General features: G+C 35.2%; 1 protein-coding gene and 1 long non-coding RNA gene across 7 annotated transcripts; one reads left to right on the forward strand and one right to left on the reverse strand.

The window, feature by feature from the left end:
• Positions 1-18,385: 18,385 nt before the first annotated feature.
• LOC145003836 (uncharacterized) lies at positions 18,386-20,784 on the forward strand. 6 transcript variants are annotated; one of them, XR_013662174.1, is made up of 7 exons: positions 18,386-18,696; positions 18,775-18,921; positions 19,390-19,497; positions 19,869-19,991; positions 20,079-20,128; positions 20,306-20,452; positions 20,564-20,780. It is a non-coding gene; the product is annotated as an uncharacterized LOC145003836 (long non-coding RNA). The 6 variants fall into 6 exon arrangements; XR_013662177.1 differs by having other exon boundaries at positions 19,580-19,991; positions 20,378-20,452; positions 20,564-20,748; XR_013662173.1 differs by having other exon boundaries at positions 20,306-20,782.
• Positions 20,785-21,792: 1,008 nt separating this feature from the next.
• On the reverse strand, positions 21,793-22,494 carry LOC145007463 (ethylene-responsive transcription factor ERF057-like). The gene has a single exon (XM_078966396.1). It carries the CDS (start codon positions 22,492-22,494, stop codon positions 21,793-21,795), a length of 702 nt encoding a protein of 233 aa, XP_078822522.1.
• Positions 22,495-24,898: the final 2,404 nt, after the last annotated feature.

The raw sequence follows: 24,898 nt of genomic DNA on the forward strand, positions 1-24,898 counted from the left end.
GGCTTAATGTTTGACTTTTTTTCTACAATGTTTATCTACTATATATTGGGGTTGTGTGTAATACATATTTTTGATTTTTCATCTGTGTTTTATAACGTTACTATTTCAATTTTTTTATTTAAAAGATTGTACTTTAATTTTATTTTATTATTTAGCAAATTATTGCACGTGGCATTTTTATAATAAGTTAGATTAAAAAAAAATTACAATGGCTTAACTGGAAAAAATAAAAGTAGGATACCATATTACACAAGTAAATGAAAGTACATTGCTATTTTAATAGATTTAAACATACATCCAAATACAAAACATGCAATTCTACACACGTCCAAACAAACATGAAACTCATTTCCATTGAGAAATTATTCTAAAAAAGTGAACAATACGTTGAAAAGAATTATTCATCGATCTGCAGCTTTGCGCGGGTAAACATTTAGTATAACTAAGTTAGTTTAAAAAAAACGCAAAACCTATAAAAGAAGTTATTTTGCCCGATTATCTAGTTGGTAGTTTTTAGGTTACTTTCAACCGATACATTTTTCCCCTTGAAAAAACCCCATCATTTTTTTCTTGAAAAAAATAAAGCCTCATTTTTTTTCTTTTTTCTAAAAATTCCTCATTTAACTATGAATCTTTTAATACAAACTACACCACAAAAATTTTGTTTTTAAATCATAATGTGTACACTTGTATTAACAAATCGATACAAGAAGTTATCAAAAAAGATTGTACATAAAGTAATAATGTAAAGATCTAAACCGTGTGCTACCAAAATTCATACTTCTCTTTCGAGCCTACATGAACATGAAAGACACACAACATTAAAAAGTAAATTACAAGAGCTTAATGAGTAACATATATGACCAACACATACAATCTTTACTATATTATTAAACATATTGCCCATTTCTTGAAAATTAAGAGGTATACCTCTTATAACACCATGTACAATTCTATTAAGCTTACAATGTAAGCGTATATACATGCGTATCATCGTAACTTATGGTCTTATCTTGTCCTTTGTTAGATGTTGGAAAACCCTAATATCTTCCCCCAACCGTCATTTCTCCCAGATCTCTCCCGTCTTCTTCCTTACTCTCTTCAATAGCCTCGGTTACCACCAACCTCCTAACACTGCCATTACCTTCACTGGCATCTGCCACTCGCTTCTACCTTATGTCGAGATGAGAAACCCTAACTCTATCTCGCTGCCACCATCAACGCCACCATCGCACATCGGAAACTCTAACCCCAAATTGGCTCAATCTTCATGGTACGTATCCCCCTCCATTCAAAATACTTGTAAGTATTTTTAGAATTTCCTATTTCTCAGTTCGTGAGATCTCTTTTTCTCCCACTCTCTATATCTCTTTCTCCCATGATTCCTCTCTTTTTCTTACTCAGAGAATTGCCAGGTATACATTTTTCTTACTTTGACAAGAAGCCTATTAATAACCCTAAACGGCGCAATAACATTTGTTTGTTCCATAAATTTCTTGGATTCGACAGCAAGTTCTACATGTTGGTGAATCTTCATCTTCCTGATTTTTAATTCCTTTCTATCTAACCTTTCTTTTTGAATTTCTTGGATGATTTTCCTTTGTTTCCAAAATCAAAAGAGGTTGACATCTACGCGTTTTTCTCTTTAACGAAATTAGGATTTGTTCTCTCTGCCGCTTTTCATTTATCTGCTTTTTTGCATATTTGGCTAGGAGGGCTTTTTTAAGTGGTTGGAATAGTGAAATTTCATTACTATAATTGGTGATCCCCCAAAAGTAGATTGGTATATTGAAATGTCGACAAGTACCTAATGGTGCTTTCTTACCCCTGATGACGTTATTCATACTTGGGTTGTGATAAGTTTGGAGTTCTGTAATTCAATGTTTATGGACAACCTTTTTACTGTTTTCACAAATGTTTAATAATTCCATTTCACGGAGTAACCTTTTGATGTTCTTGATGGATAGGTTGTATTTTTAAGAATCTCGATTCTTCTGCATTAACGTGATATAATATAGTGATTTTTTTCTTCTATTCAATAATTAAATTTTTCTAGGTTGTATTTTTTAGTAACTACCGACCTTAATCTTTTCATTTTCTTTGTTTTTGCAGTCAAAGATGCAGGCGAAATTGGTCAATCTGTTCATTGCTAACATTTATTTTGCATTCTATCTTGCTTTTAAACTTTTCATTGACTTAGTTGTATTGGTTTTTGTGTTTTTCAATCATATATAGATGAATTTTTAGTTTTTGTTGAAGTTGTTACAAGAGTGGGGTTGTGGCCGGATAAAAGTATAAAGATTGGTTTAAAGGTGTTGAGTAATCATCTAATGTGAGGGACATTATTATTTTAAACGCATATTAAAAACGATGTTTTTGTCCTCCAAATAGGTGCTACTTACTGATATGGAACATGGTTTTGGAGAACCACATGCAAGCATTTTATCACAAAGAGAAGACAAAGGTATGCAATCATTTCTTTGTGTAATTGACCACGATCTTCTAATATATATGTTGTTATATTGCCATGGTTCACAAGTATTTTCCAGACAAGTAATTCTCCATTTTATAAAATGGCTACATGTCTAGAAATTTACTCTCAAATGAATAAGTAGTACACAATAATCTTTTGGTGATTGATATGTGCCTACTTCAGCCTCAAAATGTTGTGGTGGTGTGTTCGTTTGGTGTTTTTTTTCCATATTTGTATCTCTTGTACAATTAATGTCAATGTATGATCTTTTGTTTGTTTTCTTTTTTGACAGTGCTAGAAGAAATAAAAGAATACGTAGGGGGCATTATTTTTCTGAAACTCAGGTTAAATTTTTTGAAGTTTCTATGAGCAAAAGAAGGGCACCGCACCATGCCGTATTTTCTTTGCTGAAGTGTATAAGACGGGTTTGTAACTGCCTAAAAGTTAAATCTTGTGGCTGTAATTTTGTTTACTTTCGGAGTTACAAAAATAAAAATAAAAAAATAATGTCATGTATGAAATCTATATATAGATTTAGATTACAAATACTTTATAACCCCACTTTGGGACTCCATAAATCCTTTTTAAATGCTCATTGTGGGGGAATTTTCTCTAGAAATCGTGTCAGGGGCTGGGTTTGCCCGCTTTGCAGAGCTCAAACCTGGGGTGCGTATTTAAAAGTATGCGTTTTGCTGTTTCAAAAAAAAAAATTTAATTTATTAATTTATAAGATCTATTCTAAGATATTGACGGATTAATATAACTTTTTTCGTTTGCATGATTTGTCATATATTTAACTCATGAGTTTCCTTTTTAATAGTTTTTATATGGGGAGATTTAATTTTAATTTTAGATATATTTATTGATTTTTTATTAATATAATAATATTTTTTTATCAAAAATGTTGTGAACCTTTGATTAGCATTGATGCATATATAAAAGTTAGCATATATAAAAGTTATACAATCCGAAAGGCAAATATATATATATATATATATATATATATATATATATATATATATATATATATATATATATATATATATATATATATTAATGTTAAATAGATTTGTCAACAAACTATGTTTTTTGTAAATATGATAATTATACAAAAATAATTTATTCGACGCCAACTAAAAGGAAACAAAGCGTTGAGAAAAATATTAATCTTGTATGCAACGACGAAAGTTGAACAATATGAGTGAACTAGATTAGCTCAAATACCACATTAAACCAAAAAATGTGATTTAAAACCTAAAAAGCTAACGAAAAAAGACTGATAGAACTGAGCTTCAAGGAAACCCGATCGAAAAATAAGACAAGTCAGAATCGCTTTTTTCGTATGACCGATTTTATGTAGCATTATCTAGAAGGATATTATGTGCCAATGCATATGAGTGAACTCTGACGAACATTTAAATATCAGCGAAGTCTATACATAAAATGTGATGTATAAAAATGTGTTGCACGATTAATAATACACAATCAATCACGTGTTCATATATACATTTGTAAAGAATCACAACTTTTTATTTAATTCTTATTGATTTCATTTATACTAGCACGACTATTATTCATACTTGTTTATATGTAATAAAATATTTGCGTAAAAGAATTAATCGGCTGTAGAAATTAATTTGAGTAAAAACTATTCGCACCCGTCGCTTGGCGCGGATAAACGGCTAGTATCTATTTTATATAAATTCACATCATTAACACATAAATGAATCTCGCAATGCCTTTCAAATAACTGAGTATAATACATATTATGCATTACCATTTAGGTTTCCTAGTAACAAGTATACAAATATTAAAGTTACTATTATCATATAATAGATTTACGACTATTCAAGTTACTATTAAATCATCACAATATACTTGTTACGTAATTCACTCCACTTTTTTTTATTTTTTTATTTTTTTATTTTTTTTTTCTTATAACTATAAAAAAGTATAACACAATCTCAGCTTTTTTCTATAAATAGTTATGACAGTTATATTCAGCTATGACTATTCAGTAACACTTGGATATATAAATTATATTTGGCTATAACTGTTCGAAACAGATTAGATACTTAACTTATACAATACGATGATCATAAGCTAAACCACTTGTTTACACGACTCATATATCTAACTTCTACAATATGATAGTCATTGGGTAAAATTAACTGTATACAAAATAATAGTTGTATCCAACGATAACTATTCGAAACGACTTAGCTACTCGAGATAGACAATTACATTTGGCTACAACTGTTCAACACAACTCAGCTACTCAATATTATATAAGACAATAGTTATAATCGACTATAACCAACTGTGAACAATAATAGTTATATTCAACTACAACTATTCAACACGACTCTGGATCCAACGATTCTCAACCTATAGTGTTTTCCCACTATTAGATACAGACTTCAACAATAACCAACTATATCTAAATTCCCAACTACATTAACTCCCTATAACTCATAGCTAGTAAATAGCTACACTAACATCTCATAACTCACAACAATAAACAACTAAGCTAACTATTTAACTCACATAATATAACTTAACTATAAACTCTAATAAACCTACTCATTACTCCACATAGCAATAACTTGCTATAAAACTCATATGTACCATTTTATTACAACTTGCAACAATATATGTTAATACGCTATAACGAGCTTATTATACAAATAAAATAATCATTTTCGGTTGCATTAAAACATAGCACATGAAAGCGAAATCGAATCCTCAGGGACAGAGCCTAACGGTCAATGAAGTTTTGCATCAAGTACAATCTCATCAAAGAAATATAAAATATAAAAGTTTTTTTGTTTTTTTAAATTATACTACAAACTTAAAATTTGCAGTGAAAATAAATTAAATGAAATCAATAATAAAAACAATTTCAGTTATGCTGTGACTTTCCTAATCATGCCATTAGTTCAGATCTGGTTATGCAGAATGCATTTTATCTAAGTTGGTACTGAGAAAAACTAACAAAATCTAGTATAATATCTTTTACCTAAATTAGCTAACCAAAACAAGCTCTTTGTATTACCCTAACTTTCACTGTTTAGTTAAACAATATCTTAATTAAATCAGAAAAACTACATTATGTTATGATTTATGTAAAATTCCAAGTAATACCTAATGCTTCTCACAAGCTCGGAAGTGTAAAGATATGATTATTACAGTTTATATCAGAGTTAAATCTCAAATATGAAACTAATATGATATTTCACTATTAGAAAAACAACCTTTTACGATGTGTAATGCGTGTCATAAAATGCTTAGACGACACACAAATGTGTGTCAATGAAGACCCTATCGTAACGAAAGACGACACGCTTTTGCACATCGTCTATTTACGACGCGCAGTTACGACACGTATTTACAACGCTAATTTACGACACGCAATGCGTATCAATGAAGGCCTTGTTATAAAGGAAGACGACACACATTTGCGTGTTGTAACCTTACGATGCGTGTTTAGGACACGCATCGCGTATCATTAAAGCCCTTGTCATAAATGAAGATGAAACACATTTGCTTGTCATAAACTTCAGCAACCTTTTACGATATGCATATACCACGTTCCTTTACGATACTCTTTTACGCATAATACAAAAATATAGAAAAAATATATACCAAAACAATCAATTTCATCCAATAACATCATGTCAAAAAATTGTAATACATTGATATTAAAGGGATCTGATTGTACATTGTTATTAAGAGGTTTTCCCTAACTATATACCCTAATACTACATTGCTATAAAGGGGCACCTTCTTGTTTCAGTATCTCATCATTAAGCTGTCTGAAGAAGCTCTAAAACCCTTCATGTATCCAACCAATAATCATTTCTCTTAGCTTCAATATCAATCCTAACTCTTGATAAAAAAAAACAACATGAAAATCCTACATAATAATCATGTCAGTTGTATAATATCAATATCAATATCAACTAATTAATAATACACATGGTATGTATGAGAGTGGAATCAAAATGATCTACAAATAAGAGTTTAGTACTATATTGAATCAAAGTATTTTTGGTGGCCTGAAGGGCAGCTCCCAAAGGATATTCATTGCCTGTGCCATCTTCCTTTTGAATTTGTAGGACAGTGTCTGGCTGTTCAAATCAGAAAAGAAAACCAACCAAACCATTATAGTTTTATCCTTGTTCATATTAAAAAATTTCTTTATATATATATATATATATATATATATATATATATATATATATATATATATATATATCCGTATACATATCTAGAGACAGACTAACTAGATATTTCAAGAAGAAGATGGGTAAAAGCACTAGCAACATACTCACTCACAACAACACAAGCAGACTAAACCCATCAACATTTTTAATCAGTAGCTAGTCAACTAAACAAATTATAAACATAAATAACTCATCACTCATAGATAGATAGATAGTAATGATGTCCTTGAAACCAAAACTTGTACACCAGCCTCTGGTAAGACTTCATCCATCCAAAGGACTTCTGTCCATATAAACCTTGTAAGTAAAAGTGGCCTATCATCAACACATTTTATTCATCTCACATTTTGTGAATACTCAATATTATTGATGCCCTCCTCTTTGTAAATAGAAGGGTAAAATAGTCATTTACTTAGATTCAGACAGTCCACATAACAAACAATAGTGTTTCTTTTTAATACTACCAGAGGTGACGTAATATGTTAAGTGGGAAAGAAGGTGTTTTATCGTTTCTAAATAGAAGAGTAAAATGGTCATTACTCAGATTCAGACAGTTGTATGAGAAATATGTGCAAAAGGGTAATCTTTAAAGATGTGATAGGGATAAAAGTGAGAAGGAAAGTTAATGTTTGAAAGGATATTACTTACCTACTATGATCAACAACACATATTAAGAAAAACTAAAATCATCGATTAAATTAAAACCAAAAAATACATTACTTACGTAACTGGATTTACAGAATGTTTTACATCTATCATATTTAAATAATTTTTGATAAACAAAATGAGATTACCTTTCCTCATGGGATCTCTATTATCCATCATATTAGCAGGATCCTGCACTTACCCAATGTCTCTAATAGCAAAAGTTTCTGAATCTTTTGTTTCTGTGGTTGATGATCCTGTCAAAGTTGTAAATTTACTTAATAAAAATGCTACACCCCAGGAGCCTGAAGTTCAGACTATAGATGATAACTGTGAAAACTATGTAGAACATCAAAGTGTGTCGGAATCAAACAATATTACTCATGTGGTCAATCATGGAATTGGAATTAAAAATTGAACCCTCTGATGAACAACACACCCTTGTGAGTCCCCAAGATCAAGCTTTTATGGAACCTAAAGATTCCACCGGTGAATCAGCACATATATATATATATATATATATATATATATATATATATATATATATATATATATATATATATATATATAACATGTATGTATAATTAATAAATTATATTACTCATAATTAAAATCATATATAATATAATATTATTATTATACCTGCACAATAAGTTCCAGGAACAACAAGCTCTAAGTCACGGCACTCTACTAATTCTGGAGAAACTGACTACATTTACACAAAAGGAAAACAATCAAACACCAACTTTGAGTATTCCTTCCTTCATATTGTAAAAAGAAGACACAAAAAAAGTAAATACATGAAATAAGTTACATTGATGTGATTAGCATTTATCCCTACAATTTAACTTTAATGGCATTAAAAAAATGCATGAAATAAGTTACTTGCCTGCAGGTCTAGAGTTGTAAAAGATTGAACCTTCTTATCTATCCTTCTAACGACATGATAGTACATATCCCATGCCTTAAGAAAAAACACATTTAAATGATGAAGATATGAGATTCTGTTATTCAAGATGATGCACTTGGATATTATTATAGAGATATAAAGATTCATTGTGTACCCGAGTAAGCCTAGCGTCTTTTCCATTTCTCTTATATTCCATGCAACACTCATACACTTCTGATAGCTCATGATGATATGTCTGAAATTTTATCAAGAGACACCATTTAGTATAATATTTTGAAAACATGTGAATTTTGATAAAATGATGTAAAAGAATATCTGAACTGACCTAAATAAAAGCTTTCTCTTTTATGGCTGTTTTGTTTCTCATGGCACCTTCTTCAAGCAGTTCATGCAATGGTTCTAAAATCTTAAGCATTCCCTGAATATTATGTTCACCAAAATACAACCAACTAGCTTCTTCAAGTGCCACATGCCACATTTCATGCCAGAGAATTGCAAACCTAATCAACTCCTTTGACACAAGTTGTGCCTTCACGTAAAACAAATCTAGCTGTCAGTTAAAAACCCTAAACCCCAAATTAATCAATAGCCATTGACTCATTATTATTAAGATATTATTTCGCATGATAGACCAACAGACCACTGTGTTGCCTCACTTTGTCAACCATTTACTGACTTGCAACCTTCCTCAAATTGATTATTGACTTACAGGCGACAAGAAAAGGGTACATAAGAGCCTGAAGTGGATTTTAAAACAGGTAAGTCTACATGGTATTTTATGCTCTAAAATGGTAAAAAAGGAAAAAAAGAAGAGACATGTAGATGGCTTTGTCCTATGTAAACGATAAGAGATTGTATCAACTCTCTCACATCATGATTATTTGAGTGGATTCTTGCACTGATCTAAGGTAAAACAACCAACCATGTGTTGATGTTAACATGTGAAAAACCTTTCTCTAGTGTTGTTTAAACATCAACAGTAGCTCCATGGTTGAACCACAAAGTGAGAAGACAAAGGATGTCCTAGAAAAATCAGAAAAGTAAACTCATAAACATTAAAGATATATGAAAAAACAATGGAATAAACCATTCCATTCCTTTCTTATAATGACTCACTTGCAAGCTATCATCTACACCCATAGCATGTGCTGCACAAGCTATAGAATGAAAGTAACCAGTGAGTGCAGCCACTACGAATTATGCAACTAAAAACCCTAAACCCCAAATTAATCAATAGTCATTAACTCATTATTATTAAGGTATTATTTCATCTGATCCACCAATAAGCCACTGTGTTGCCTTACTTTCTCAACCACTTCCTGAGTTGCAACTTTTCACAGATTGCTTATTGACTTATAGGCCACAAGAAGAGCGTACATAAGAGCCTGTAATTGATTTTGAAAAAGGTAAGTCTACATGGTGTTGTATGTTCTAAAAGGGTAAAAAAGGAAAAAAGAACAGACCTGTGGATGAATTTGTCCTATGCGAACAAGAAGAGCTTGTATTAATTCCATCATAACATGATTTGTTGAGCTTGCTGATAACAACTGTGACTATGACATGGTATATTACTATCTGGAAGGAGATAATGTTGTGCCTTATCTTGAGGTGTCACCAGCTTTTAGGAAATCTATGGTATCTTGGGGATCATGGGTTGATAAATACATCAATCCAAAAACTCTAAGTCACTGAACAATTTCACACGCATAAATAACTAAATAATTTCATGTTTCAGTCATGTTTCAATCAAACTTATTGAGGTCCGAAAACCCTAAATCACTGAACAATTTCACACACATAACAATAATATGTTTTTAATTAATTAAATCGCTTATGCGCATGCTATGAGCGTGAATAATCGAGTATCCAGATGGAATACCAAAGAAATAGACTATTGTATTGGACCAATTAGACAAAACAGTGGAAATAGGATACAAATCGGCGTTCCAAAAATGCAAAATTGGTGATCCCAATCACGTATTGTACCAATTCTGGTCACTAAAAATACGTTCCAACAATCAATTTTGCCATTCACTGGGATCTTGGAGTTTCTGTACCGAAGTACGTTTTCGCCAACGATCGGAATAATAACATACCATGATTGGGAACGAAACGTTCAGAACATGGATCGTGGCTGATAGAGCGATCCCTGTGACTATGATTCCCATCGTTGAATCTCTTATTATTCTTATCTAACCAATCCAAAATTGAGATGTAAATTTAAGTATCAAAGATATGGATTTAACCCCTTTAAACCTCATTTTTTGATAACAAGAAGAAAAAGGGTGGATTTGATTCCTTGTTGCTAAGGACTCACACATGTACGCTTATGTGTGAGTCCAATTAAAGGCACAAGAAAAAGGGATTCTAAAAGGTTCATAACCTTTCCCCTGATAATATAACAATATAAGGCCTCGAGGTGACAATCTAGGCCTATGTATTGGCAGCTAAACCATACAGTACAATCCTCATTAGTGGCTAACGTCTCGTGGCTTAACACATTAACCCTAGCTGAACAAATGAATTAACGAAGCACAACTCAATAGTAGTAGCCATGCGACATTTGTGGCACACTAGCCAATACGACGTAAACCCTAGAATAAGGGAAAGTATACAAAAAACAAATCACAATAGAAACATCGAACAACCATAACTTGAATTTATTACAGAAAAAATCAAAATGTACATACACACACGTACAACAAAAGTAAAAAGGAAGAGAACACTTCCATGACAATGCATGACAAAATGTACAATCGTTTACCTTGCAAACAGTACATGGGAAGGCATATCTATTTCAAAACCAACAAGGGGCATATACAAATCAGCCCTCAGAGTCTGAGGAAGAACCTCCCGGGCTCCGTTTGCCACAAAACTGGCGGAAGCCATCATAATCAAACTCCCCTAAATGGAAGAGGCCAGCAAAATCTGTCTTGACAAAAGACGTAAGGGAAATGTTGAGTTGGTTGGCTCTGCTCGCCACTTGACCAGGACCTAGAACTTTAGATTTACTGGAATACATGGAGCACTCACTCAGTTGACTCCCCTTCTCGATCCCAAGTGCTTCACAAGCCTCACAAACATCCTGGACCCCTTTGGTGAATTTAGTGCTCTCAATGACTTTGTCGATCACACATACCACCTTTCTCTACCACCCATTGTAATTCACCTCTAGCAATGACACCATCAACACGAGCTCGAGCCAGTTAATGTTGGCACAAGGCCAATTTATTCGCCAACACGTTCTTTTCTCAGTTCAGAAAGCTAACTTGATCCTCAAGGTGCTCTGTTCGGTCCTCCAGAGTGAGCGCATGCTCCTCTAATATTGCTTTCTTGTAGGCCACAACACAATTCTATTCAGAGAGAATGGTGTTGCACAAAGGCCTCAGCCGCGCTTTGGTCACCCTGACACGACAAACCCGTTCGATGGCTGCAACCATAAGAGAAGAAGCCTGGGCCGTAGCATAACAAAGGTCACCAACAACTTGAAACCTGGATTTTCCCACAAGAAATCTCATCGTAGCTGGGAAATGAGCATAAACACTCCATTCCTGGGTATTGATATCATTCGACAGTAAAGAATGTCCAGTAATTGCCCAACCTGGGGCATAAGCTTTGGAACATGAGGAGCTAGGAGCAGTTCCTATTCTTCCCTCCGCTAAAGGCTTCGTTGACTGAATGGAACCCCTGGGTGAACCCAGTGCACTCCCAAATGAGGAGTCAGAACTAAGATCAATCGGGGAGGCTGTAACAAATGATAGAGGAGGTGACGTCGTAGAATCCGGGATCACCACTTTAGTTTTCTGCACAGACGCCGAGAACTTGTTGCCTAGAACATCCCTAATGTTTCCAAGAAGCATGTGCATAGATACATTCGTGTGCACTTTGTGAGGAAAAAGACCCACATCATCAGATTCTATCTCCTCATCCGACGACGGCACCACACGCATACTTCTCCTTTTCCGGACAAGAGCAGTAACCCTCCCAGCTGGTGCGCCCATAGATGAATAAGAAGGGAAAAAATTCAGTGGACGATCCGGGAAGGCAACACAAGCCCGCTAGAACAAACATTTCCCTCTTCCACGGAGAGCAGTCCAGCTAGCTCTCGCGTAAGCCTTTCAAATACGGGAGGGAGAAGATACTCTACAAGGTCGACCTCCTGATGATAGAGCCTACCTTAATACTGGTCGTGCAAGGCCATCTCCAAAGAAATCTCAGCTTCAACACCTGCACAAATAAGAATTAAATTTAAGGACTCATCAGATACCCCGCTCCTCCTCCCCTTTCCTTTTTTTTAAAAGGGGGATGGGGGAAAGGGAAGGGAAGAAAAAACAAAAGAATACCGCATCTCATGAAGAACAATTGAGCCATCTTCCCATGGGCTCGCCAGGTGGCACTCATACCAGCCGCAGCGAGAACGGAATCCTCCCAGTTCTCTCCAAAAACGGTAATGCCGCCTAGTCGTTTGCCGACGGTTAGGTTGCTCCCAAACAATTTGGAAATGCGATTAGGGAAGTCTCGTGCTTTAAGATACCATGGCCCACAAGGTCTCGGTTACCCCAGAGCCATTGCCTTTGCCAATATTTCTTCGGGACGTCTTGTTTAGAGATTAGCTAATGAATGCGCCGCCTTTTTGCCAAAGTACGAACACCAGAATTCGTAGTCAAACAAAAGAAGTAACTGAAAACCCAGAAGGTGGGGATACAACTCAAAGATCGACAAATCAGTTCAAAACCAACGATTTTATTAACGACGCTCAGAGTCAACTCGTTGACGGAGAAGCCATAGTGGTCCACGATCATGTTGAAGAAATCAGATGTCGACAAGCACAACCCCGCTTTGAATAACGGGATTGGAACTCCCACCTTCCCTTGAGGGCAGTCATGGATTGGTACCTATTTTTCTAGAATCATTACACCATTCTTCAGTAAGACCGAAACAATTTTACAGAAGCTAGAATTCCTCCACAGTAGGTACTCTACCATGACGACCGATTGCCTAGAATAAACAAATGATAGAGAAAGAAAACTCGTATAGTACCCAAGATAAGGCAGAAGAAACATAAATGGACAATAAGGATGATCGATCTTGGAAGGGGGGGGGGACATTAAAGACAGAACTGGTAGCATGAACTGTCCCTATTTTCTCGGGGCTAACGTACGATGACGGCACTGTCAAAAACCCGTTCCAAGTTAGAAATAATCCCAGGCGTACACGTGTTGAGAAATAGGCTCGAACGTCGATGCTATCAGGCTAACGCAAACGCTTACAAGCCTAAGGGACTTGTTAACGTGTCCCTCAGAGCGAACGTCAAAAAGAGAAGTAAAAACTAGTACCAAGCTTAGCTTGAGCTGAACTCAGTCGGACCAAGTCTAAAGCCAAAGTCGGGCCTTTACCAACGCGAAAGACATAGGCGTGGCAGTTATTGTGCAAAGCAGTGCTATAATCTCCTCACCAAGGGATAACATCCCAGCAAGCATGGGACCATTCAAAGCGTACCACGTGCTCGTCATACGATAGCCACGATCTCCTTAATAACAGGAAGATCCTCCTCTAGTCAATGAGGAGAGGATGCAAAAAGGACGTGATGAAGGATCTTATAGTAGGAGTCCACCACGTCACACCGCACGAACAAATGTCTAACAGAATCAGTTGAGGTCCACATGCCTCTGGAACCAGGTATAAAAGGATCATTCTTCCTCGTGAAGAAGGGGACTCTCTTTCCATTAGGTATTCTTTCTCTTCTTTGGGAACAAACACTAACTAGATCGTCGAAGCTTCGTCCCTGGAATCCCTTCCGGACTTCGACTAATGATCTACTTTCCATTTTTGTACTGTGATATTAAGAGAGGGCATTTACACTAAACCCACTGACAATCTCAGCAATACCGTCTATAACATATCACAACACACGTTTGTGTGTGTGTGTGTGTGTGTGTGTGTGTGTGTGTGTGTATATATGTTATCTTTACTTTGATATCTTTCATAGGTTTATTGGTTTGGAGTAGCCGATTTTAATCAGACTAAGGATGAATAATAAAGTTCACCAACACATTAAACTTATGTATTTTATATTTTCTTTAACTTTCTTACTTAATAATTCCTATAATTATCACAATAAAATTCTTATACGTTATATTTGATAATTAGAATTTATATATCGCATAATTATCTTTGTGTGTGTGTGTCTATATATATATATATATATATATATATATATATATATATATATATATATATATATATACACACACACCGCAATTATGGTTGATTTGAAAACATGATATTAGAGCATACAAACAACTAAGGCCAATGCAAATCCTAAAACTTGTCAAACATGACTTCTAAGTTGTAACATCCCAATTTTCGAGTCCAAAATTTTTATTTTCATTTCTTATTTTATTTAATTGAGTTATAAACTTCCATAAGAAAACATAACGAAGACATATCATTTCATAAAGATAATATCTCATGTCTAAAACCAAATCATAAATATATCAATGTCAGAGTACAATCCCAAGAATTTCATAATGCGGAAACCAAACGTGTGTGTATGATGTGTAGGTACTGCGCCAGCTCCTTCCTCCTTGCTGAAGAGGTACCTGAAACAAAACTAAAAACTATAAGAACGAAGCTTAGTGAGTTCCCCCAACGTACCACATACCATATAATCACATAACATGCATATACTGTCAGACATATCTGGGTGCCCGACCTACCCCTTCAGCCCTCTCGACCGGATACTGCCTAGCATATCTGGGTGCTGGCCTGCGCTTCTATCCTCTCGACCGGATACTACCTAGCATATCTGGGTGCTAGCCTCCCATTCAGTCCTCTCGACTGGATGCTACCTAGCATATCTGGGTGCTGGCCTCCGCTTCGTTCCTCTCGACCGGATACCAAGGACTATTTCACCCCTCTACTACTACTACCACATAACATTTAACACATAATCGTATTCTATCTAGTATGACTGGGTATGATTACCCCCTTTGGCCCTATCAATCAGAAATCTTTGGGACTGTCTCCCCTACTACTACTAGCATATAACATCATATCATACTAGCACATAACATATCAGGTAGTAGCATATGTAGATGAATATCACAAAGACAGTCATCTAACATACGACTCCTATTGGTGGGCCAATCTTGGTGCCTTAGACCCACAGCTACTGGAAGGTAACTCACCTCTTAAGGCTGACCGCTGAAAAGCTGCTCGACAGATGTTTGACTGCTGCTCCGGTGATCCTCCGGCTATAAATCCATAAAACGCTTAATCAGACACTGATAACTACTCTTAGGGTAAATGACTATTTTACCCCTAACCAAGTCAAAGTCAAAGTCAACTTTCAGTTGACCTGACTCGCCGAGTTGGGCCGCCAACTCTTTGAGTCCCTATCGTTTCAACTGCCCTCAGTCACGCTTCTACTCATCGAGTTTAGCAACGAATCGATGAGTTCTCCTTCTTTACGAAGCTTACATGATCCTTCATCCGACTCGACGAGTTGTATGAACAATTCTCCGAGTTCACCTTCAATTGTTGAACAAGTCCTGACCTTGATTCGCCGAGTTGTATGAACAACTCGTCGAGTTTATCTTCATTTGTTGGGAGATGGCCTTAGACTCGGTGAGTATGCTCATGTACTCGTCGAGTCCTATGAACTCTAGGTCTATGGCTAAGTCCAAAACGTTGCTTTACTCCCTTGGACCCTCTAAAATCCTTCTAACGCTTAACTGGTTTCCTTTGAATCCGCCAACTCTTTGAGTCCCTATCGTTTCAACTGCCCTCAGTCACGCTTCTACTCATCGAGTTTAGCAACGAATCGATGAGTTCTCCTTCTTTACGAAGCTTACATGATCCTTCATCCGACTCGACGAGTTGTATGAACAATTCGCCGAGTTCACCTTCAATTGTTGAACAAGTCCTGACCTTGATTCGCCGAGTTGTATGAACAACTCGTCGAGTTTATCTTCATTTGTTGGGAGATGGCCTTAGACTCGGTGAGTATGCTCATGTACTCGTCGAGTCCTATGAACTCTAGGTCTATGGCTAAGTCCAAAACGTTGCTTTACTCCCTTGGACCCTCTAAAATCCTTCTAACGCTTAACTGGTTTCCTTTGAATCCTAACAGAAAAGGGGAGTCAAGCCTCGGACTCGCCGAGTCCCAAGAACAACTCGCCGAGTCGAGGTTGTCCAAGTCTCATTTCCTGATTTCTGATGTACAAAACTTGTCCAAATGATAGATCTAGGTTCCTAAGATCGATCTAGCACGTAAAGTAACGAACTTTACGTGCATGCATGGGACTTTGAGCTAAAATGATCCTAAAAGAAGCTCTTAAGTTGCATGGGGCTTTCCATGGGTGCAAAGGCAGTCCCTTTCTGCCTTCTAACTCCTTAAGGAGCCTGGATTTGAAGCCTTAACCCCCAACCATGCTTGCAATCATGGTTGGTCACCAAAAATGGCTTATAAAAGCCCTAATCTCCCCAAAAGGGATCTAATGCAAGAAGAAGCAAGGTGTCGACTTTATACCTTCCAAGAACTGTAGATGATGAAGAAGCTTGACTCCTCTGGCCAACCTCTTAGTTCCTCAAGCTTTTCCTTCCTTCTTGCCACCACAAACCTTCAAGAATCAACAAAAAGCCTTTAGATCTTCACAACACGATTAGGTTTCTGTATGGAGTGTTCTAGGAGCACAAAGGGGCGATGGAGGCTGTATAAGGTCGTTTAAATAGGGTGCAAACCCTTAGATTAGGGTTTTGTCCAGACAGGGTCTACTCGTCGAGTCTTGCTTCCGACTCGATGGGTCTGCCACTTATCCCCCCAGGTCCAAGTCGCTTCTACTCGACGAGTTAGGCCTTCAACTTGCCGAGTCCATGCCAAAATGTGAAAAAAATACTTGAATGAGATACATACCAGGAACCGGGTGCTACATAAGTGCTATGTTATCTTAGTTAAAACGAATAGTATAACAAATATGTACAATTTTTTCCTAGTATATCGGGTAGCATAACAACTGGACATCATACCATACTTAAGACTAGGCAGAGTTTTTATCGGTATGTTATCCCAACTTAGTTATCACATAAACTTCTAATATGTTACAAATAACAACATATTGTAAAATCGATAAAGTGGTTTTATAGTATGTATCTCCCCTATATTTTATAAAACAATGGAAAAAGGGATAGTCAAACTCACCTTTTGAAGCGTGATACCGTTGATGTCGAGTAGAATCGAGACTTGGGATTTGATGATCGCCTCGGGATCGGCTGGACTTGAGACTATAATAATAATAATAATAATAATAATAATAAACTAAGGATTTCTTAAGGATTTTAGAAGGAATTTCGAGGGAAAAATAGAAGAAATCGATAGAGAATAAAGAAATGGAGGTGGATTGTGAGGAATGAAAGCAACAACAACACTCTATACATACTAGAAGTGTGCCGCACAAGGAAGGTACGTGTTTCGCCATTGCGACATAGCTCCAGTGCTTGTCTGACACGTGTTTGTTTCCTGCTGGTGCATCGTACCCCTTCTCAAAGCATGTGCGTGCGTTGCAACCTTTTTGCGCCTGACGCATTTCGTAAAACTTAAAAAATTCATAGCTTCTTCATACGAACTTTGGTGAACTAAATGCACGTTAAGTGTTAATGTCTTCTCATCTCATTGTTCCATGGAGCGAAAGAGTTATCAAAAAGGACAACAAAGCAAACAACCCTCAACCTAATTCGATCGGTCAACCGTAGTGGTGGGCGGTGAAGCTTCATGGTGGCTTCTCCTTTTTGGCACATTTTAGGTTTTTTTATATATCAGAAATTGTTTTAATTTAATTATCTCTTGATGTATGCAGAAAGAATTACTTAGGACTGAGCTCACACAACATATTTTTTTTAATACACTACAACAATAAGCAACTATAGAGACCAGGTTTACAGGGACGACATATGTCGTCCCTATAGACACCGTATAGGGACGACATATCGTCTCCGTATGGTTGACAATTTTTTTTTTGACTTTTGCAGCTACAGCGATCTCAACATGTTAAAGCGGGAAGGAAACTGGATTAGGCGCGTTTTGGGGAAAGCTATAGGGACGACTAGTCATCCCCATAGCTTTCTACGACTTAAATTAGGAGCACAACCTGCTTTGTTTCGTTCACGCACACTCAATCATTAGTCTCTATCTCTCTCTCACTCTCGATCGGAGATTCTCGCTTCCCTAATTTCAACCATTATCTTCTCCTCTGGTGACTTCCTCACCTCCCACTCCCCATGCATCTTCTTCTTCTCTTGATGGATTCTCATGTTAGTTGTCGAACACCACCATTAGGCTTAACAACGTCGATTAATTTCAATGCCGCCGATTCTGACTATCGGCTTCCTTTTCATATCCGGTTACGATTACGATCGAATACAAGCCCTACATTGGCCACCAGGTTAGTAATTCTCTGTTTGAACCTATAATTGAGGTATATGTTCGCAATTATGTATTTGAAACTAGAATTGGGATATAGGTTCACGATGATGACGACGACAAACTCAAATTCGATAGACATTTGTTTTCAATTTTGCTCTGTGCGGTTTCTTTGGCTGCAGCAAGGTTATTGTATGTTCAAATGGCTTATGTCGGAAGCTTATCTTACACCATACCAAAATTCAAGGTAAGTTATATCATTGTTGAACCTCATCTTTGTTTTTACAAATCTCGATGACTCTATGATGTAAACAAGTTAGCTGAAATCATGTCAATTTGTTGTATGTACAACTCGGTAATCTTCTAAAAAGTTATAGACTATGATAAGTTACATCTTCACTAGAAGAGAAAGCGGAGCTGGATGAATTTAGCCTAAGAAATTTTCAGTTTGAGCATTCTGTTTGTGTTTTCCTATAGAAAAGTTTGTATGTTTTTTATTTTGTTTGTAGGGAGGTAGGGCTAGGGTGTTCATTTACCAAAAGGTACATCCATAAGCAAGAAAACAAATGTCCATATATTGACTCTGTTTTCATCTCTGTAGGAATTTAGCTGGCCAAATTGCACAAGAGTATGCGAAAAAAGTTATTCTTAATATCATTGCACACAACTTCCTTCTATCCTTAAAATGACCATTTTACCCTTCAATCCTCACCAGGTTTCTCAATTTCTGGCTTGACTTGTTCATTGCACCCGTGGGCATAATCGTACATGATATATGATTATTCATTATCTCATGAGAACAATACCAATGTCTGTAACTCAGGTCAGTTATTTTATTGCTTTTAAATTCATATCATGTTAGTTATAACTTATAAACTTACACCAGCTATGTATAAATTACACAGGAATTAAAAATATTTTCCAAAGCACGCCCTCCAGGGATATATAAACCATATTATATTGATGCCTTGTTTGCTTTTTACCATAAAAGAAAACCATATGATCACTTGCCCCTCTACCCCTGAGTGGAAAAGATCTTCTGAATTTGATCTAAATGGAGAGGCATTACCAGATGAAGACGATGATGGAGTTCCTGTGGATCTGCTCAATATATGTTTTTACCCTTGTTTAATTTTTTTGGAATTTTATGATTTTATTCACATCATTGATGTTCAAATACTTTTTTATTTGTAGGAGGAGAATCATGATAGAGAAGGGGTGATGACAAATGATGATATTTTAGGAGACAGTATTCCTCAAGATCAACAAGATGGATTCCGACAATTCTGTTATCAAGCCCTAAAATTATCTGCAGGGGTAATAACGTAATTAAATATTATTTTCTACAGTTTCATAAATGAAAATTAAATTATATGCATAAGAATATGTTTAATTTTTTCTCAGGCTAGAGGGAACCATCAGTTTCCAGGCTCACATCAAGTTTCTCTAGATAGGTTTGATTGTATTTGTATCTTCTTAGTAAACACTATTAAATAGGAGAAATCGAGTACCTTGCTGCTCATTTGAGTTGATAAGCATGCCACTGCTATATCTTTGTCAAACAACGAAACATGACAACGCTTTTTTTTTTCATGCTTTCAAGTGCCTTTGTCTTTATTTTGTGTTATCAGATTCCTCAAGTTTGATTCTTGCTGCTGCATAATAGCAACTGGCTTTAATGGGATTACATTTATGCTCATCAGGTAGCAAACAACTGCAGTGATGGATCTTATATACTACCCCATGAAAGCTCGGAAAATGAAGTTTCCACCTCAATGGTTAGCCTCATAAGGAAAAAACATATACCCTCTCCTGTTTTAGTTACACGAGACAAGATTTTTTAATCTTCCATGTTTTAGACAAGATTTTGAAAATATAATCATCTCCAGGTGGGCTATTCATCATGACTGGTGATGTGTTTCCATGTTTTGATGCATCTGTAATGGTTCTTGCATCATCACTGTTCCTATCACTCTTGATATAGCTTCCAACCATGGTGTGATTGTGGCATCCAAAACTGGAAACTCGGATGAAATTTGTTCATGTAGTGATAGTTATAGTTTGTCGTCCCTATAGGTCTCGTTTCTTGTAGTGATAGTTATAGTTTGAACTACGGGCAACAAGTTACAAGTTCTATTTTTTTCCTTCCTTTCTTCTTTTTAGTTTGGGATTGGTAGAGGAGGTTCATAGCAAAAGTTAAAGATATGCAAATACCGATTCTTTTGGAATGTATTGGTTGTGTTTGTGATGGTGTTCTAATAAGACATCAACGGGCATTTTCGGATCTATCACTGAAAAGAACCCGCACAATGCGTGGAATGTTAAAATTTTGTCAAGATTGTCATAGATTAACATGATTCACGGAAAGGTAAAGAAATATTTCAAACTGAGCACCTGCTCCCTTATCTTATAAAGAATACGCAAAAAAGGATTTTAAATATACCAATGAGTATCTCCCATAACTCCCAACATCAATAAATTACCAATGAGTTGTCAAAAACATAGATATTAAAAGTTGACGGAACTCGTCATCATTACTAGTAGAATACGAGATTCAGTACGTAGTTGTGATCCTCAGAATCTAAGGCATTCAGTATGGACGCAACCATCAATAGTTCCTACAATCAATGCCAACAAATAACAACATTCGTTGATTCGCCTATCACGAGTGTGATCAACATCTTAGCATCATGTAATATAAGGAACCAACTGTAAATATAAAACTATTGTCTTTATAGTATTTATTAAGGTTAAATTACGTTTCACCAAGCAAACATCACAACATTTCACCACAAAAACCTTACTGGACGTAAAATATAACGATAAAGCAGTTGAAAATCATATCCTCGTAAATATGTAAATTTACAAGTAAACCGTACGTGTAGGCTCAAGCTTGGTTCAGATATGAACCAACTAGTACCCATGTTATGATCAATTAAATAAAAAGTTCCAAGAGTCAAAAGATACCTAAGTAATAAATTTGTAGGCTGACGATGTTCTAGGAGTCTACTCTCATGAAAATGAGGTAGAATCGCAGCTCATATGGTTTAATATTTAAGATTTCAGTTATATAAAGAAACCATATATATATATATATATACGCATATTAATCAAGCTATCACGGACTCAAAAAATTGGGCTCAAAGTCATCCCATATAAAGCTACCACCTTTGGGTCCCATGGCTTCCCATGTTGGTTCACCATATTCGAACAAGCTATCATTCGTTCCAAAACCATTCAGAACTTCATCGTTTCTTGAACTTGGTTCCAACCCATTGACCAAAGGCTCGACATCTTCTTCTTTGCATGGTTGCAAAGACTGATCAGATGGTAAAGATGGAAGTGGGGTTTGTTTTTGATCGTTGATGAACAGATGTGGGAAATTGAGTCGGGCTTTATGTCCTCTCAACTTGAAAGCCTCATGATCATACGCCAAAGCAGCTTCAACAGCAGTCTCAAATGTTCCCAACCAACGTCTATTCCTGCTACGAGGAAGACGTATTTCTCCTACCCATTTACCCCATTGTCGTTGCCTCACCCCTCTATATAGCTTTGCCACAGGCTGCACCTGGTTTTTCCGGTGATCATATTCATCCTCTCCATTACTGAAAGAGATCATCTCTTGATTCTTCTTTGATGGGGTTGCGATAGATGATTCAGGGTTGTCATCAAGAGAAAATGGAAACATAAATTTCAATGGATTGTTTTGTTTCACCCTTCTGATCTTCTTAACTGGACCACCACAGACGGAGGCTGATTGCTTTCCCTTGTTCCTACCTGAACCAGAAGAGTTTTCGACATGATCAGATACTTGTTTCATATTACAAAAGGAGAAAAGTCATTACAAAAACGTAATAGTCTACCCGTTTTGAAGATTTAAGCAGCCTTTCGATTGCTTGGCAGCTAAGTAAATCCAAATCTATGGTGTTATTCATGGCACGCATGCTGAATTACCGAAATAGTCAGTAAAGATGTCACTCTCTTAGGCATGCTCCTTGGAGTTTTGACTTTCTTGCATCTAGGAATTTTTTTATTATGATTTAGTGATGTTTGTCGCCAGCAATTTTGTATTTTAAAATCGGGAAATGGCAATTATCTATGATCGACATGGTCATTCGTAGCACCACGAAATTTCATATGGGGAGTCATGAACTCATGATACAAGAAAAAGTCGTTTTTTGTTGTTTGCCTACGAAATAGTACAATACTAATTAATAAGGCTGTGAATAAATGATGTCCAATCATTGTAACCTGTGAAGGTCGTGCCTACAGCCACCGGGAAAGCTTACCTAGAAGGACGGAGTGGCAATATGTAAATACTACACGTGTAATTATCAAATGCCGATATATAACAATCACGATAATTAGCGTTCTTCAAGAGTAGCTTTTGAATCAAAGTTGATGAAATTTTTATATATATATATATATATATATATATATATATATATATATATATATATATATATATATATATATATATATATATATATATATATATATATATATAAACAATCGGAAGATTTTGTTATGCCCGGTAACAAGCATAAAATGTGTAAACTTATCAAATCATTATATTTGTTGAAACAAACATCCAAAAAAATAGCATCATTAGTAAACATCCAAAAAAATAGCATCATTAGTTTTACGAGGGTATTTTGTCATATGGTTTCAAGTTAGACCTATCATAAAAATGTGTTTATAGCGGTTTAATTATATGATTACTGATAATTTATATGTTTATGACATGTTGATTTTCGGCACCAAAGCCAGCCTACAAACAATTCAAAAAGTGTCTATGAACATGATCCAAAAAATCATAAGGCCTAATTTATTTTTAGCAATTATACTATATTATGTACCGTTAAAGACCGAAAAACAAATTAGGTTTCTCTTGTAAGTATCAGGCGAAGCAATAGATGACGGAGCGGGAAAATCAAAATTTTCGGGAAGAGCAAACACATCTTGATTCCTTCATCTTCGTTGATAATGCATTGGTAACAGATTAAATCTCTCTCTAATCAGCCTATCAACAATCTTACCAGTTAATTCTATCTTTTTCTCTCGAAATTTTTGAAGACAACAACCAATTTCAAAAATCATATTCCAAAATCTTTCTACACTTCTTCTTCCTTCTCTAATAAGTTAAGTTCAATCGTTCTTCATTTCTTCTTTCTTCAATTTTTCTCTAATCAATTTCCAAAATTAGAAGAATAAAGAAAGTAGTTTCGGAAATCAAAAGAACAAGTAAATGAGGAAATCAATTTCTTAAATTTTAAGGTATAAGTAACTTTAGTTATGTTTTTTTTCTTTTCTGATAAATGATTTGATTCTTATTTGTAAGAAGTAAATCGGTGTTTTTTTTTTTTCATGATTTCAGATTTTTTGAAGAGTTGAAAATCCGTAGATAATGTATTAATGTTCTAATTTTTGGAATTCTTTTATTAGAAGCATATCAATGTTCTTTTTCGTGATTATGAAATATATCTTGTTGATTCAATTTTGATTTTTTATAGATTTAATACTCTTTCTTATTGATTTGAATTGTCGCAATCACAAGGCAATTTTCTGATTTCTGAATTTTTTTATTAGAAGTCTATCGATGTTTTTTTTTTTTGTGATAATAAAATAAATATATCTTGCATACTTGAAATGAAATTTGATTTTTTTAGCATTATAGAACAGAGTTTTTCCGAATTGAAGATTTTGAAATCATACTTACGATCTATATTTACCCAAGAACAACTTAATGGATTGACTTTGATGATGATTGAGGGCACCACTCTAGATAAAGTTACTTAATTATGAAAATGTTATTAAAAAATTTATTTCAATGAATATTATGATGATAACTGTTTTCAAGTATAAGCAAAAAAAATTGTGTATTATTTTAAATGAAATTTTAATTTTATGTATTTTGCAGTTGAAATGAAAATTTATACTTTTTTGCTTAAACTTTTAGATCTTTCAAGTTGTAGGGTGTATTTTTTGTTAAATTGCACAGAGCTTCCAAAATCTCTTGGCCAACCTTGTTCGACACCGATCAACCTTATCAAACCACAACTAAGGAAAGGATAATTTCTTATATTCAACGTAATCAGGAAATATACATATATAGGGGATGTATTTGCATATAGTCCCTTAGACTAAACATAAATTAAAAACTACTTATAGTTACATAGATTGATACACCCCCACAAGCTAAGTGTCGAAAACAACCTAAAGCT

Source organism: Lactuca saligna, chromosome 7 (assembly GCF_052625555.1).
Source record: "Lactuca saligna cultivar CGN05327 chromosome 7, ASM5262555v1, whole genome shotgun sequence".
NCBI lineage: Eukaryota > Viridiplantae > Streptophyta > Magnoliopsida > Asterales > Asteraceae > Lactuca > Lactuca saligna.